At 39.6% G+C, this 17,500-nt stretch overlaps 2 protein-coding genes across 3 annotated transcripts in view; both read left to right on the top strand.

Moving 5' to 3' along the window:
- Window positions 1-13,364, top strand: part of LOC137971236 (sorting nexin-29-like) — a 30,042-nt gene extending 16,678 nt beyond the window's left edge. For both annotated transcript variants that reach the window (XM_068818014.1, XM_068818015.1), the window contains exons 14-25: window positions 275-311; window positions 1,071-1,134; window positions 1,232-1,360; window positions 3,669-3,766; window positions 4,293-4,368; window positions 4,467-4,503; window positions 6,028-6,144; window positions 6,223-6,378; window positions 7,201-7,275; window positions 7,423-7,488; window positions 8,163-8,302; window positions 11,057-13,364. In XM_068818014.1, the coding sequence (XP_068674115.1) occupies window positions 275-311; window positions 1,071-1,134; window positions 1,232-1,360; window positions 3,669-3,766; window positions 4,293-4,368; window positions 4,467-4,503; window positions 6,028-6,144; window positions 6,223-6,378; window positions 7,201-7,275; window positions 7,423-7,488; window positions 8,163-8,302; window positions 11,057-11,135 (1,074 nt within the window). In that variant the 3' untranslated portion in view covers window positions 11,136-13,364. The remainder of the gene's footprint in view (window positions 1-274; window positions 312-1,070; window positions 1,135-1,231; window positions 1,361-3,668; window positions 3,767-4,292; window positions 4,369-4,466; window positions 4,504-6,027; window positions 6,145-6,222; window positions 6,379-7,200; window positions 7,276-7,422; window positions 7,489-8,162; window positions 8,303-11,056) is intronic.
- A 3,241-nt stretch (window positions 13,365-16,605) lies between these two features.
- The window catches only part of LOC137969681 (ubiquitin carboxyl-terminal hydrolase 36-like), a 26,837-nt gene continuing 25,942 nt past the window's right edge, over window positions 16,606-17,500 (top strand). The window contains exon 1 of the mRNA XM_068816014.1: window positions 16,606-17,500. This exon is cut by the window's right edge and continues 13 nt beyond it. Within this exon, the coding sequence (XP_068672115.1) occupies window positions 17,033-17,500 (468 nt within the window). The 5' untranslated portion in view covers window positions 16,606-17,032.

The following is a 17,500-nucleotide window of genomic DNA, read 5'->3' as shown; positions in this document are numbered from 1 at the left end:
CCGTTTTGTCGATATATTGAAATCAGTACTATTTTGTACCCTCTTAACCTTAAGAGGGTATAAACGATTACCGATGGGGCCTCCCCATCGATGAGTAACATCGTCTGGCGTTAGACAGAGTAAAAGGATAGAAAGAGCAACCATTTTCAGATAGTCGTTGGAACAGAGTTTGAACTCATGACCCTTGTCAGTCCAGAGCCAGTCGATCGTTGAGTACAGTCAACCTTGTCTTTAACATGTAGATCTATTTTGCATTTTGTTTAAACTTTTACAGGAAGACGTATCAAAGAGACATGACAGCATGAGTTCAGGTAAGAGCTATAAAATAGCCAGAAAAAAATAACAATGCCAGGTTGGCTCCTTTCCGTGGCTCAAAGTGATATTGAATACGCGCGCGTCCGAACAATTACTTGAAAACCTGTTCAAGGTTTTGAAATTTCAGCATTCCGGTGTTTAGAAGAAACCAGCAGTTTAACCACTCGTACTTGGTTCTTCCGCTTCACAGGGTCTGATATTACTACTCTAGCAAGATAATAAGTGAAACCGTTCCAAAATTTGAGCACAGAAAGGGTATGCTGATCTTGTCCCTTCTGAAGATGTTCTCGATCGTCATAAGACTAATATTGCACTACTGTGAGAAGAACGTTGTGGGTTGGCTAGGAAACTGACAGAATAGTTGGTATACACATTCTGTCATCTCCGTCATGTTAAATGGCCAACAGTTAATCAATCATTAGCTTATTTTTTATCATCCAGCATTTCTACATTTCGCCTTTCGTTGCAAACCACACATGGAATTCCACTCTACTATGTTTAGGTCTATAAAGCACAGATTGTAAATTATGGTGGAAATTTATTAATGTAATCTCAATTCGCTCACTTTTCAATCGGAAATTAGATGTCCAGTGTCATTTAAAGCAATGCGTGTACACCCCCCTTCCGGCAAAACCAGACTCGTAAAAATTGGTAGATAATGTAGGGATTCGATTTTTGAGGGATGCTACGGTAGCTTTTTGGCAGGGCTTCTTTCTCCAACCTTTCAACGGAAAGTATGTATTGTTTCAACTTAGGTGAACTTAAGCAAGCCATTGTCTCCATGATGCTAAAGAAGGATGAAATTGAAGAAAAGAACAGGTAAACATATATCTCTTCGTTATCTTTTCCGGGTTTAAGATATGTCATCTTCTGTACTACACCTTACTTTATTTTTTCTTTCATTTTTTTTTTCTAGAAGTCTAAAGGCTCAGTTGGACGAAGAGCGTTTCAAATCACAACAGCTTTCCACCAAATCAGAACAGCTTCAAAAGGAATTATCAACGCAAGAGACTTTTAATGCAGCAAAGATAACTTCTCTATCAAGGTATGATAAATTTGTCTCGTTCTCTTTAAAGTGTAAAGAATTCTTTATTTACGTAGATTTCGAGGTACAACATTTTTTACGAACTAGTTTAGCTCGTTTTGCTTTTGACCGAGAAGTTCAAAAGGTTGCGTTTCTCGCTGGTTTCTTTAGCCAATCACAGCAGACACACGCAATGAAAAGAGCCAATCATTAGCATTTAGAACTAAATATTTGGAGCTGGCGAAAAGGGAGAGAAAACGTGTCTGGATAATGACAGTTGCTTTTGCCCCCCTCCCCCCCTCCCCTATTTGCTTAGAATTTGGCGCGACGTAGACAATCAGTTGCAAAGAAGCTCGAAAAAACCCAGGCTTAGACGGGACTCGAACCATCGATTTGTGTTCGACGCTAACGCTTGCCCGATTGCCCGGGGCAAGCGAAATATATCCGTGGGCAAGTAAAACAACTCTAAGACTTGCCCGATCGTTCAATCAGAATTTTTTTCGACTAATCTTTTGCGGAACGATTTTGATTCGCAACGAAGAAAGTGACTTGTAATCACTAGTAATATGACGTAGTCACCGCAAACACGATAAAAGAATTAACAACGTTACATCTCTTTGCTGTCATTTATTTTTCTGTTAAAAAGAGAATGGTACAAACCTCAAAACAGATTGGTAGGAGGAACATGTTCGTAGCCGCCATCTTTCGCCGCGCGAAACGAATGTTTGTTACAATCGAACCCGTTTTCGCACGGCCAAACACGCTATCGAACAAGCGTGCAAGATTTAATTCAAAACCAGCCTAATCTCAGCCGAGAGATATTTAAGGAATAAGGAATCTCCTTTGATCTCTGATAGAAAAGGAAAATCGCTTAAAGATTGCTTGTCAAAGCAAAACTGTAAAGGCTACTAGAACACCATGGACATACAGCAAGAGTCGCGTTGGTCTGTCAAACCCATTTTACACAAAAGTGACATTTTTACAAGCCTCATTTGAGTTTTAATGGACAACCGAAAAAAGCCATGGGCAGCCAAAAAAACAAAACCGGTTGTCCAACGGGCAAATTATTAGGAAAGTAAGTGTCGAACACTGATCGAAGCCTGCATTTAGAACTCTTCAAGTTGCTTAATTAACTGCAATGATCACTTTTGGTTAGCGTTACATATTTAAATATACAAGATTCCGTATATTCTGGCTATCACACGTTGACCCATTCTCGTCACCAGAGCCTCGGATCTTATGTCTGCGCTTGACCCGAGGCTCTGGGAGAACATGCGCCATAGGGTAGCCAAAATTTTGCTATTTCAACCTTACGGCGCCTGCTCACTCCTCGTGCTAACATGAATGCACCAATCAGAAAAACGTTTCATTGTTCTTCACGAAAACCAATGAAACCAATGTTTCAGGGCTCTTTGCGCAAAAGAGAAGAGCTCTGAGGTCGAGAAATTGAAGGATTATTCATAATCTGTGTTAATTTGCTCCAAGTGAAGTATTATCGTTTACTTTGGACACTGAAATGGCTTCATTTGGAGCAAACTGACAATGAAGGATTATCCTTCATTTGCGTGGACCATAGTAGTAATATGAACTTGGAAGTGACTAGCTGCTCCCCGATGTCTTCACAGCTCAGGTGGCAGAGCAAGTTCAGCGCAATTGCCGAGCGCAAAATTTCGGCAATTTCTGCGCATTTCAATGAAGCTCACAACATATCAGAATTTTGAGAAATTGCCAGAGTAAATTCGAGTGTTTCCTTTTTGAAATGCTTTTCGTCATGAAACTCTCGCTTAACTCAGTCGAATACCCAAACGGCCACCATACTTGCCAAAGTTTTGTTTAACTTTGTCACTGGCCACTTTCATTTCGTTTGTTCTTCGCCACTTTTGTAGGATTTTTCTTGAACATTTTTTACGTGATGAGGACGTTAGGATAGCATCGAACATCGTCTTTTGTGGCTTTTTACTTTTTTGTCTTGAAATGTGGTTAGAAATGTCGTCAAATGTAGAATTTTGTTTTCCTGAGGTAATAAGGCGCGCGAGAAAGTAAGCTATTTGAAATTATGCGGAATTCATGTGCCCCAAATGATTGGCATGCGTAAACATCTGAAAAACCAATCAATGTTATTTGCATTTTGAAATAGTTGCTTGCAAGATTCAAACAGTTTCACTAATTTATCTCACACAAATAACATTAAAACTTGCTTGAAAATATTGCATCAAAATTTCAAATTTAGCGGTACGTACACTGAAGGATACGGCCCGCTGAATTAACCAATCATAGCTCGCGCACTATGTGAGAGGAGAGATATTATAATTTTTCTTATTATCTACAGAGAGAACGAATTGTTGAAACATCAGCTGAAGAAGTACGTGGGAGCGGTGCAAGCATTGAGAAGTAACATGCAGAGCAGGTCGCCTGAAACAACTGAAGGTAAAAAGGCGCTTTTTAATGGCAAGACGGAACTTCTCACTATGTCCTCAGGGAATCTGTCTTCTCCTGCATCTTCTACCCTTACTATAATCAAAAAGGATACCGTTGTATTACCTTCGTTAAGGTCTCGTTTAGAGGTTTACTCTACGCTCCTCGAGGGTTGTCCAATACAGTGACGTAATGAGATTCACATTACTTGGTGTAAGCGTCACTAAGTGACCCTTACACCGTGACCTTAACCAGGACCCTAACAAAAAAGGAACACGCGGAGTTCTTTGGCTTAGGACTCACCTTGTGACAAATTGCAAAGAACCTTGAATCTCATCTGTATGGGCCATGTATGGCCTTACCCTACCTTCTTGCCATGCGGAAAAAATCAAATGCTCTATTATCAAAGTGCAACTGAGTGGCACCAGATTTGGAAACTTTGTAGAAGTTGTTGGAAATTGTTATTTCTTGAACCATTTCGTCTTTCTCTCACACGCTGCTTTTACGAAACAAATGTTTCTTCTTTGTCTTTTTACAGTTTTATCAGGGATAAGACAAGATGAGATTCTTCCTTCATTGCCACCAGAAAAAGCTGCAGAAGAAGCTAGAATGAGGTCAGCTCAATCAATTTCCGTATTCACTATAACAACCTTGCTGAATCCACTTTAACTATTAAGGCTAAAACTGAAACATGTTGTTATTGTGCCTGCAGCGAAGAGGCCGAAGAATACAAGAGAAAGTTGATCCAGGTACGCGGTTAGAAGATAAGCTGCTCTTAGTCAATGCCTAATTGGTACCAAGTGCAGAAGTTTTTTTATTTCGCTTTAGCAAACACACTACAAGCAGAGGTCCCATGATTTATGAGTCAAATGGTCAATGAGTCATGAGTCAATGAGACTCACAGTCAATATAGCAATAATTTATTGATTAAGCTTAAGCCCTCGTTACAGTGATTAGGCCTAAGCACTCTCTGAAATTTCATTTTATGGGTTAGGGTAACTGCACTAACTCTTTGACTCATTGACTCATAAATACTTGATACTCCTACAAGAGTACACTGGCACAACCTTAGACAATGCCAATTTTCATTCAGGGACGAGGGTCATTTGTAATACGATGCTGCACGGAACGTTTACATATTTGTTAGTTATACATTACCTTAGGTGGACACAGTTTACCTAAATTTGTAGTTAGTACCTTCAAGGACAGTTTTCGTGAATTTCAGAGGATGGATGGAGAGAAGTGGGCACAGAAAACCATGCGACGAGTGTCAAAACCTGCAGGAAACGATGCACCTGGTACCAGGCACGAGATTAACGTCTACTCGTGTAAATTACAGGCCGCGGGTTTTCAAAAGGTGGATAAAGTAATCCAGCGGATAAACACTAGCAAAGCCAATTCAGTTAGAGCGGTTTTCAAATGAGTATCGTAAAACCAAAACCAAAGTAATTACTTTGGCCAATCAAAAAGGACGGAGACAATCCGGTAAACCAATCGAAACTCGAAGAAATTACACGTGGCCGACACAAAGCGCGGGAAAATGTGCACGCGCGAGCAACGATTGATTTTGGTTTCACTTCTGATTGGTTGAAAAAATGGCGCGAGAACTTTCAACCAATCACTGAGTGAAGTAAATGCAAAACCAAAGCAATTCGCTAATTGCTTTCGACACTGAATTGAAAACCGCTCTATCCAGTAGATAGTGATTTATCCGGTGGATATCATTATCCACCCTTCGAACAACTGGGGCCAAGAGAACACGCAGCCGTTACTGACCAAGCGCGAAAAACATGCGGCAACCACGTTCAATCTCGGGAAACGGCAAACGCTGCTTTGGGTGAAGTGCAGGGAAATTAAAAGGCGCTTTGACACTGGGCAATTGTTTGTGCAACTTGCAACACCATGGCGAAAAAGTTGCACGGAACGTTTCCCATTGTAACAACTGTCGAGAAACTTGTCTCGCAATGTGAGCACTTATGTCGCAACAAAACGGCGGCTGTCCCCGCTTAAATTCCCTTATATGAAACCAGTTTACGTTTCGCAGGAAAGAAACTAATTGGCCGTTTCAGTGACAAATAAGCTACCACAGTCAAGTGCTGTAAAATCCACAACCAAGGGAGGGAAATTATTAAACGGGGGCAAAGTCGGGAAAAATGTAACCGGTGCAAAGGGCCGAAAAGACTCGGCCTTCACTTGCGTTACTATTCAAGTTTATGATGAAATAAAGCTGAGATCGTTTGATAAATCTGTGGTGGCTTTTTTTTCCCTTTTAGGTCGCTGACTTGCATGGCGAACTCTTAGAATTCAACGAGAGACTTCATAAACAGCTTAACTATTATCAATATAAAGTCAGACGATTGCGGGAAGAACTTGTCCATCTTAGGGGACCGGTGAGAATTTTTTTTGGAATTGAATCTTCTTTGCGTTCGTTATTTTACTTATTTCCTCCCTCTCCTCCCTCCATTTAGCTCCCTGATGACGGGGAAGGCCTGGAAGATGACGAAGCAAGCCTATCGGACTTTGATCCCGCAGTGATGTCAGTCGGTACCAGACCTCTAGTAAACGTTTGGATACCGTCCGTTTTTTTGCGTGGTCGCACGTCAAATGTACATCACGTGTATCAGGTAAAAGAATTTTATCCCTTCGGCTTCGTTCACACGGGTCAGGACTTGTCTGTAAAGGACAAATTTTGTCCCTGGACAACCCGTTTACATGCAACCAGACAATTTATGTTACAGATTTCATAACTGTTTTAGCTGTGGCGTTGTCAAGGCTTTCGATGTAACGAAATCTCGATATGGCGATAAGACCATCAACAAAGCCCTTCTCAAATTATGAAGCCAATCGTGTAACAGCTGAAATAGGTCTGAAAATAGGTCTCAAATAGGGTATGAAATTTTTGGTCAGGTTTGAAATAGATTTTGGTCTGAGATAGGGTAAGGGTTTCAGGAAGCGGGCCGCACCCCCCACCTCCCCTTTCTCCCCGGGTACTTTCTCCAGTCCCTTGGCACTTCGTGAAATCGAGGTTTCAATGTAATAGATCACGGATGTCGTTAAAATGTGGTAAGAACAAAAACGTTCCGCCTCGTGTGTCACTGATGTTCTTCAGGCCACATTTTGGTGCCTTCTGTGATCTATTTCTGAAAAGACGCACCGCAACTTGGAATCTATTTGTTTTATACAATAAAAAATTAAAACCTTTTGATGATGACGTCAGCTAGGCGTCTGTCCTCTAATAGATCATATGCGAGAACCAATCAAAATGCTGCATTATTGAGCTTATTATGTAACTATCCACTGTCCCGAAAGTTACTTATAATTTTATTAGCAAGTATGCAATTTACCGAAAAGTGAATCTAAGGAAGGGTAAAACAAGTAAATGTCTGGGTAAGCATTTGTCATGTCCATGTAATTTCTTTAATTTTCTAATTCTGTCTGTTGCTCAGGTTTATGTGAGAATAAAGGACGACGAATGGAACGTTTATCGAAGATATTCCCAGTTTTTTGACATGCACAAAAGTGTAAGTATTGTATCTTCTCTTCTCTTTTTTTTTTTTTTTTTTCAAAAGCTCAGATGTAAACTTTCCACAACAGATCAGTTGCATTTGATCGCCGGGAAGGTTGCCTTATTTATTCCGTTGTTTTTCGGTTTTGCTTCCATTTTCTAGTTGCGTCGAAAATTCCCTATGGTAGAAGCATTCAAATTCCCACCAAAGAAGACGTTGGGAAATAAGGTAATATTAAGTTTAAGTTTAAATTTTTGACTTCTTTTTCCGCCTGAAAGCAACTTCGTAGCTTGTTTTCTTTTAAAATTAACCATTTTAACAACTGAACTCCACTTAACTGGCTATTTCAGCAACCATATTGGTTTTTTATTTACTTTGGAGGGTCGTTTTGATTCACTGATCCATAGAGTGGAGGGCGTGGCTGACGCATCTTTTTGCTCCTGGACAAAATATTACTTTAATGCTACTTTTAAATAGTTTGAGCATAAAAAGGTTGTAGGCTAAGCGGATGAGGGCGCACTGAGACATTTCAAAAATGAGAGGATTTATTTGCGAACACCTATGTGGAATAATTCTCTTAGAAGCTCTCAAAGGATTTTATTTGCAGGCTAAAGGATAACGCAAATTGTTACGTTTTTTAATGATCCAGAAGCCCACAGTCCTTTAAGTCGAAACTAAGAAAAGTGGTTCCATCCAGTTCCCAAATATACTCAGTTGCAGTAAAAATCCATTTTTGTACCTGTTAGAAATCGCTTTTGCCCCAGATTTGAAAAGCTGCACGGAACAGCCAGATGTTCATGATTCGTGGACGTGATGTTTCGAAACCAGATTCGGGGCTGACTTGAAGAATCGTCAGAATATCTTCAGGAGAAGGAAATTGTAATTTACTCTCTGATTTGCAGGATTCTCTGTTTGTCGAGGATCGCAGAAGATTGTTGCAGGATTACTTGCGAAGAGTGGTGAATTTGTACGTGACAACAGATCAGCAGCTGCGAGAGAACACCACCAAGACAGTGTTGCTGCAGATTGTCCCTTTCTTTGCGTAAGATGCTAGACAGTCGACAACTGTCGGATGAGCTTGAGTAGGATATTGTAAAATTATGAAGAACAAAGTCTTTCATTTTCTTACGCTCATCTTGCGGGCTGATGCAGATGACACAGACAAGAGCTCTTCAAAGCTTGCGATATCCTGCTCTCATTCAATAATTATTTCGTTTCGTATAATACAACATTTTCGACCTGATAAGTGTACTTTCTTTTACGAAAAGTACTTTTTACTTGGTAATGTACTGTATGTATACCGCATTGAAATGACCTCTTTGACTCCAATGATCTAAAAGTTCATTCTCTTAGCTACTTCCATAGATTATTTCGTCGGCTGGTCATGAGAATTTGCCTTTATACAGAAGTCCATTACCCGGAGCCTCCATCTTCTATATTAGCTCTCTGATTCAACCCTGTCCCGCATCCCTGGGGATTTTTGCGGGTGTTTTCACAATAGCCAGTCATTAGAGACTTATTGTCGGCCATTGATTACGTCACAATGCAGCACACCCGAAAGACGATGGTATTTCAAAATGATGAAAAGATATAGCAGTTCTAAAAATAAAAAGACAGGACAGGGTTGACTCAAAGGTATAAATCACCTTGACAAAATGAATGCAAAATAACTACCGTATGGCTTCTTAAAACAACTTCTTACTAACCGAGCTCGAGGTCCGTACTGTAAGTTATAAACGAGGATCCGTAACTTTCAGTACGGACCGAGAAAATGAGGTTAGTAACTCGGAGGTAATCAGGCACGCGGGAAAGGAAACTAGTGGAAGTCAAGGGGGAAGGTTCAACTGACACAAAGATTGCCCCGCCAAAATGATCCGAAAAATGAACAAAGCTTTTTGGCTTTTAGAAATAGTTGCTTGCAAGATTCAAACGCTTTTACAAGTTTAGATAACGTAAACACAGAAAAAACCTGCCAGAGAATGTTTTATCAAAATTTCAATATGGCGGACCCTACAGTAGAATACGGCCCGCCAATTTAGCCAATCACAGCGCGCGTACTATCTCAGAGATAATAACTAGAGGATATTGCAATGACCGCGTGGGGATACCAACTTTATCCTCGAGTGCTGATGGAGTGACAAATAGTCAACCAAGAGAGAATGATAGGAGAGAACACATCCCCATTCTCCATGATAATTTTTTGTTTTTTAAAATTAAAACCGTAAGGTGTTATGCATTTTTATCTTTCGGAGGTTGAAGATGACCTAGAAATAAATCTTTTTTCAAGTGTCGAGTTCTGTGACGTCTTTCGTTTCGAAAATACAGCATTTTGAATTTCCGAATTGTCACCATACGTGACACCATGATACAAAGTGATTTGGTTGAAGAAAATGCCTATGCCTATGAATCTCAGCAGTCTGAGTGTTTCAAGTACATTAGGAGATGTGTTCGTACTCATGTATTTTATCTCATGAGCGAAAAGTAAGCGCTTCCATCGCTAAGTGAATTCCAGATGTTCGTGTGGATTTCTGGCCGCCAAATTGGTGCACAACGGTTGTGCACCAACATGGCGGTTCCATACAAGACTCTATAAAGTTGCGTGAAACGCTTCGACAAATAACTCAGAAACGATGTACCGCACAGATCTGAGAATTGGTGAGGTGATATATAAATGTGTCTCCTACAACATTTCAAGTTTTAGGCTTATTTCATTGAACGGTTTCGATTTTGTTTTTTTGTTGCATGACAGTGAAAACGATCTTTTTAAGCTTCGCGCCGTGCTGTGAAGTTATTTTGGTCTCGTGCCCATGGTCGCGCAGCCAATGATAACTCAGTAATCAGGTGTCTTCCTTTTAAAATAGCCGCGCATCGTGACCACGCTCTGAATTTACATTGGAAGGGGTCTATGTATGGTGGATGTGTATGCTCGTCCTCTCTTGAGTCAGTACAGTTATTGTATCCCGAAGGAGCCATGCAATGTTCTTTTTGTTGTATTAAGACTGATAAAATGTCAAGATTAACAAGAACTTGCTTTATTCATTTTTAAAAAGGCGAGAAAATTCAACAGCGGCTGTCCTGATGGGGGAGCTCGCTTTTTATTGGCTAATCGTGTTAGTTACCATGACGACACCTATATCCCCACGTGTGAAAGATAAAAATAATATCTTTTATTATTCATTCAAAATATTTCCCCGTTTCTGATTGGTTAAAACCACACGCATAATTCACCATAACCAGCTGCTGTTCACCAAATTTGGAAAGAAACTTCGTCATATTGAATCAATGACGTCAAAAGTGCAGCCCGCTGCAGATTATTGAACCGATGACGTCAAAATGACGTCAAAAGTGCAGCCCGCTGTAAATTATTGAACCGTTGACCGAAAAAAGGTGGGGACGAGATTGTGTTATTTTTGTTGAGCAGAAAAATGGCTGCGAGTAGGTTTAGAAGTTTGAGCGAAGAAAATATTTTGAATGAATAATAAAGCAATTATTGAATTCGGCTTTCGTAGAATATGAAGAATTCTGCAGATCTCGGAGGATGTTATTCACCTCGGCCTTCGGCCTTGGTGGATAACACCCTCCTCGACCTGCAGAATTCTTCATATCCTACTCAGCCTCATTCAATAATTGCTAAATATCTGCAAAATCCTAGTATTTCATCAGTATCCATGTGGTAAGGAACGGTGAATTTATGATAAAGTGAATGACTGTAGAATATTTCTCTCTTTTTTCTCTTCTTCTCTCGAAATTCAGTTTCAAACAACAACTTAACTTAAACGTCTCAATTATTCCGCAGGGATCCTTTTCCTCCTGAAAAGTCGAAGAAGGAGCCGGCTTTCCGACGAAAACGTTCCTTGAATTACACTGGACTTTGAGCACGTCAAGTCTTGAGCAGTCAAGACGGAGCAACATGGAAATTCTGAATTCCCAAGCACAGGAACCGAAAGAAAATTTAGACCTGTGAAGAATCTCCTCAAGGCGTTAGTCGCTTAGATTCAGTGGCCAAGTGAAAATTGCGCGTTCAGGGAATGGACGAGTTTCCAAATATTATGTACCCATTACACGAAAGAGAACTAGCCATATATGCACCTTTTTCCAAAATGGCCGCCATTGAGATATTCTTTTGTTTTTATTCAAATTATGCCTTGATGCCTCGTTCAAGGCAAAATATTCTTTTGAATTTTAAGCTTAAGAACGAGGCATCAAGGGCTAATTTGAATAAAAACAAAAGAATATTTAAATGGCGGGCCATTTTGGGAAAAGGTGTGTGCCAAATATTAAGGGTTTTTAATTCCCTTGAGGCCATCTTCCAGGGATTTAAAAGCCAAAAGTGATAAATAAGTGCAGTGCACCCCATTAGTAGCTACCACACAAGGGAACAATGCTTTCGGTGCATTCTGATTGGCTATAGCTCGGAGATGAATAGCAAGTTCTCGTCACCTCTGAGGAAACGGAGAAAAACAAAATGGCTTCCTGTTTCGCTTCGGTTACTAACTATTCAACTTGTGTGGTTTATACTAAAACAACTAATCACTTCGGCAGTGTCGGTGAAAGTGGTGGCTTTTTAAATTCTTGTTGATTAGTTTAATTACGCACTGGTGATTATTGAAAATTCTCTTCTCTGATTGGTTGCGCTTGGGGTGATTATTACACGGTAATCACCTAAGCATGTTTTTTTCGAAGTAGACGCAAGCCGTTTTGTCGAGATGACAGACGAACAAGTTAATTGTTTTAAAGAAAATACATATTTTTCAAATAATCCCCTACGTAATAATACTAAAACAATTATTCACCTCGCCTTCAGCAAGCACTTGTTAAATAGAAGTGTAAGGAGTTTTGCGACCTTTGATATAGTTTACCTTTGTAAAGGTGGACTTACCTTTTTTTGTTTGAATAATTTGAACAATTTGTAAGCTATATCCCGGTTTTTCAAAAATTAATTTGAAGGAATCGAAACGAAGCGATTTTCAGTAGAGTGTCAAAAGCAATAAATTTTTGACGCAGTGTTCTCTGCAGTTGCGGGCCAAAAAAAATTTACACCGTGTCCTCTACCAACAAGAAGAATGTTTCTTACTTGCACGCGTTTTCCAGTTCGTATTTTTTAAAGTGCATTTTGTATCTATTTTCTTAGACTGTTGTAGTTCAGTAGTTCATTTGATTACCTTCGTCGCTTTGAAAGTCAAATTAATTGCACTGGCCCTCAATTAAAAAATCACTCTTGCTCACTACATCCTCCACAAAAGCTATAGACGGAGTTAAGAAAACATTCAGAAGCGGTTCGCCATTATGGGTGAGTGACAACAGACTCGTGCAATCAATAAAATGAACCAATCAGCCTAAAGAATATACGTGAACCCGCGCGAAAGCGTGGGTGAACGCGTAAGCTAGAGGAATTGACAACCTTTTTCACTTTTGCATGTGATTGGTCGAGAATCCCAAATTGCTGTAGTAAGAGATGCATTGATTCAATTTATGTGACGTTTATATGACGCAAGTTTTAAAAAGGCACTCATGTCACTATTTAATCGAGTCAACGGTACTTTCCAATTTCACGATTTGAACGCGATTTTGACTGTAAATATGAAACGTTTGTGATTTTTGGCCTGGTTTGTTCACCTCAAATCATTATGGGGTTCTACCTATATAAATCGTTCAACACGACGTGCGAACTGACGACCATTTTTAGTTAAAGTAAAAAATGCCCAGTGTTGTTTCATTTCAATTTTAATGTGGAATTTAACACTTAAGGTCATTTTTAGAGACCTAATATATAAAGATCCGTTTGACAAAATGCATGCAGTTCCAACAGGTTTGTAAGAATAAAATAAAGTTTAAATTATATGTTTTCATACGATGTTTTCCGTCCTTTTTCTAACCTGGTAGGCTGTTATTTACTTACACAATTAAGGAAAAATATTGCTATTATAAATTGCGAATAAGGACGTGGAACCATGGATACTATCGCCAAAATTATTCAATTTCCTCTTTATTCTTGCCAGCCTTGACCGCCTGTCTAAATTTTCTAAATAAACGGCGGGATCATCTATCTGTGTCTTAAGCGAGAAGACTAGACACTGTTTTTACGTTACGTTTATGCCTGTAGAATCAACTGAAATGCCAATTCTTTGTAAAAACCAGCATCTTTTTTGTGGTTTGGTACGTATTGGAGAGCCAGAACATTTACGCATGCGCTGAAGAGAAGTTTCAACAAGAGAGAAAAAAGGGATGCAGTCGTAGTACCTCTGGACATCGCGCCAGGGCGTCGTACCTGATGATTCAGCCCGGGATTTTAACCAGTGCATCGCTTTCGGACGCGTTTGGTCCTTCGCTGCTTCCAGATACCTTCCTCCCGGTAGGCATTGAGGGGGAAGAATGTCGGTCCCTAGACCATATGAGACAGATCCCTTTCTTACACACAGCTCAGTTTCTCTCTTGTCAATTAAACGTAAGATTTCGATCGCTTTACAAAGTGTACACACGCGTCCTGCTAAAGGTAGTACATAAACTTTATTTCATCTCGAATTTGAGAGTAGTTACAAGAGCTAATTTCTTCGAGACTTAATTAAAACGAAAAGTTAATTAAAAAGAAAAGTGGGTCATACAAAATGCTGCCCTGGATTCTCATTTTGAAACCTGTATTCAGTGGTAAGGATAAAAACCACAACTTAGCTGATACTAAAAAGAATTAAGACCACAACTGGTTGTTCTTGGTTTACTGTGGGACAATGTAATTTCCGCGAAGATCATAAAAAGAAGACCGGAGAGAAAACTTATTTTTCATGTAAGCAGGAAACTAAAAACAGACTTTTATACATTAATATGAACTCATATGAGGACATTTTGAATGCACTTATTGCATAGAGATGTAGAGTTTGACTTTAGTGGTAAGAGGGCAGGTAATCTGCAAATATAAATCTCAGTATTCTCTTATTTACATTATACCGTTTCTTTGACAAGAAATTACAAAAGGCCAGTTTTTTGCTACCTAAGAGTTAGCACTTCTAGTTTCTCTGTATTGCGCGCACCACAAAAATGCCAGACAGAGGAGCAATAATAAAAATGTGGTAAAATAAACGCTTTGTAAATCTTTTAAGTACGGTGTCCCGAAAGCGCATCATAATATTTAGTTGGTTATTAATTATTTTCCACACATTTTATATCATGACCAGAAAAATCCAGATTATTGTCTATTTCCATTTCAAAGATCATTAATGTATCCTTAATAGGGAATGAAAGGCTATACAGAAAAATTTGGTACCACCGTAAAGATGGCCAATTTGCATTTCAACCCCGTTGATAAAAACAAATTTTTGTGTACTACTTCCCCACCGTCAACGCAGCACCACAGTTTCTTTCGAAACTACCCCCTTACTGATGAAAGGTTATAGTCAGCTACAATATTGTAAATCACCAAGCACTAGACCAGCCAAAACTTGACATTGAATGTGGCCTTTTCATATCAACGAAGAAGATCGGAATTGTTCAAACGAGATCTTTTCCCGATTACTTAGGGAGAAAGAGTAAATTAGTTTCTGGAACAAATCACACCAGCTAAACTTTGGGAGGAAAGCCCTTTAACGCCAACTCGGCCCTAGCTCCACCATCTCAAAGGGGCTTATCTTGCAGGCGTATCAGTTCAATGCTTACGCACTTTCGCCATCGGAGGAACAACGCTTTCTTGGTCGGTCTTCTAAGCTACAAGGCTGCACATTTCAGATGGAAGAAATTAAGACCACAGAAATTTGGCTGAAACGTTCGCGTTCTGCAGTTGGCGTTCGCCAGCGGTATTTGCAACCCGCAGTGTAATAATGCAAAATAATAATGGAAGGCGGGTTGTATAGCCGTGAGGATATATATATCTATTAAATTTTCAACCTCGGTTAATCTATTTCTCGTGCTCTGATTGGTTCACTCAATCTCGATTATCAGATCATATACCTTAGTTTGACCTTATATGGCAATGCGCTAAGCGTTGTTAAGCTAAATTTTTTTTTTAAAATAGAAGAACCGTAGCCAGGGTAAAACATATTAAAAAATTATTATAAAAAACGTTCACTGGCTATATACTGTAAAAAACTTTCGAGCTTTCGGCTGTCAGGCTACAGCCTTCAATGGAAATGAATGGAAAAAAATGATGACAACTACAATATATACAAAAATAGGTGAGAAAAAGGAATATAAAAACGGGAAAAAAAAATATATTTGTCAAAAAAACTAATTGTTCTTTTTTAAAAGAATGGAGCTTGATTAGGGAGCGGCCTAGAATTGTTATCTGCATGATCTATCGAAGCGGTGTGCCAAGATTCCAGTGTCTTGCGGGTACGAGAAGAACCCTTGTCAATCACTTGGGAATTTTTAAAGTCAATAGAGTGATTTGAGGACCAAGCGTGTTTAGCGATGTTGGAGCCTCTTGCGTAAGACTTCACATTCCTCATATGTTCTTTTTTTCTGGTTTCAAAGAATCTGCCAGTCTCTTTCTCCGGAAAGCGAAATTTCCCTCTGCATAAAGAAAAAAACAAGTTTTTGTGCAAAGTTTGGATCATTTTGACGTTTAGAAGTATGCGAAAAGATAAGAAATATTTTTGTGATGAGCCTGCGTCTATCTGACCACCAGGTATTACACAACATCGCTTCTTCATCAGGTTTTTTCGATTTCGCTCGGATTTTCTCGCTTTTTTCGCTCGTATTCCTTACTTCCAAACTTTTGGAGTGTAAGGAATTTAATAAAACAATTATTACATTCGTGTTTGTTGGATACGAGACTGGTTATAGCCAACCCGGTGCTACGCGCCTCGTTGGCTATTTACCATCTCAAATCCAACGCGCGCTCATGGAATAATTGTTAAATATTTTTGTTTAACTAATATTTTGTCAGGCACGGTTTGACTTCTTAAGGGAGTTAAATGACTTAACTCATTAAATCACTTAACTCCCTGAAGAAGCCAGGCTGTAACTGACGAAATATTGGTTAAACAAAAAAATATATATATATATCCTCACAACGATTCGCTCTGACGAAGGGCTAACGCTCGAAACGTCAGCTTTTAGAATCTCTGTACGGTGGTCAATTTACATTATCAACTCCCCAGCCTTTCATAATTATTTTGCTTTAAACAAATTATTTGCTGGGGTAGATCTCCTAAGATCCGGCACTTTGTTCAGCTGGCCCTTGCATAAAAAAATTGTCTACAAGTGTTAGAAGTGAAGGAATTAAGCCATTAAATATATGTTCTTCATAAACTGCAGCTGATCATGACAAGGTAGATAAGAAGTATTTGAAAGATCTGTGGCGGGACGCCACACTTCCGGCAAGGGGCTTCCAGCCCTCGTGCGCCCGTGGCCCGCATAGCACTGTGGGTTCATCTGCGGCCATTTTGATGGGGAATTCATTTTACAACGGTTTTCGAGACTCGGAGCGTAAACTTTCATCGCTTATTAAGATATTTGCTCGTCCAGTGGATTTTTTATGATGTCTTACCGGGGTTGATGTCTATTTTCAAGGCAATTAGAGACGTTGCTGTTGATGAGACAAGGGCAAGCTTCAAAAGCGGTGCTAGCAACAACACTGGAAATTTGAATTTACAACCGTTTTATTCAACAAACTCTAGGAACAAAAAAGCGATTGGGAAAGAAAATTCGAAGAGTGGAAGTGATCGCTAGAAGTGGAGTTTATTTGATATTTTCTTAAGTTTTAAGTCGACAAAAGAAGTGTTGGATCGCAAGTTTGTGTGGACACAGCTGACCCACGTGTGTTTTTACGTTTGGTGAAATTATGAGCTCTGTTGCCGTCCAAGTTATGCCTTCGCCGGCAACAAATTTTTCAAAAGATACGCTCATTGCAAACAAATTGGCTGCGGATCTCGATGCAAAACTTGTGTCTTCGTCGAAAAAAGTTCTTCTGCAACGGATAGAGTTCAAACCAGCCTCAAAACCCGACGAACAATATGAAAACTTGAGAAACAAGTATGTTCCATTGAATTCGCAATCTCACGGGAATAAACTAACAAACGGGAAACAAGAACATGGCCTGTTGCGATCTCAAGCTCGAAGAGATTCCAACGACGATTTGCCTTCTCCGAAGGTTGTGTTATTTCCTGAGGAAAAGGTCGAGTTACATTGGAAGCTAGTTCGCAGAGTTGGCCCTGGCTTAAGTAACATGGGAAATACGTGCTTTCTCAACTCGGTTCTTCAAGTTCTAACCTATACGCCACCTTTGGTGAACTATTTGACATCAAAAGAG

This window comes from Montipora foliosa, chromosome 9 (genome assembly GCF_036669935.1).
Source record: "Montipora foliosa isolate CH-2021 chromosome 9, ASM3666993v2, whole genome shotgun sequence".
Taxonomy (NCBI): Eukaryota; Metazoa; Cnidaria; class Anthozoa; order Scleractinia; family Acroporidae; genus Montipora; species Montipora foliosa.
Note: the sequence above shows the minus strand (reverse complement) of the source record. Positions and strands in the feature narration are given on the sequence as shown.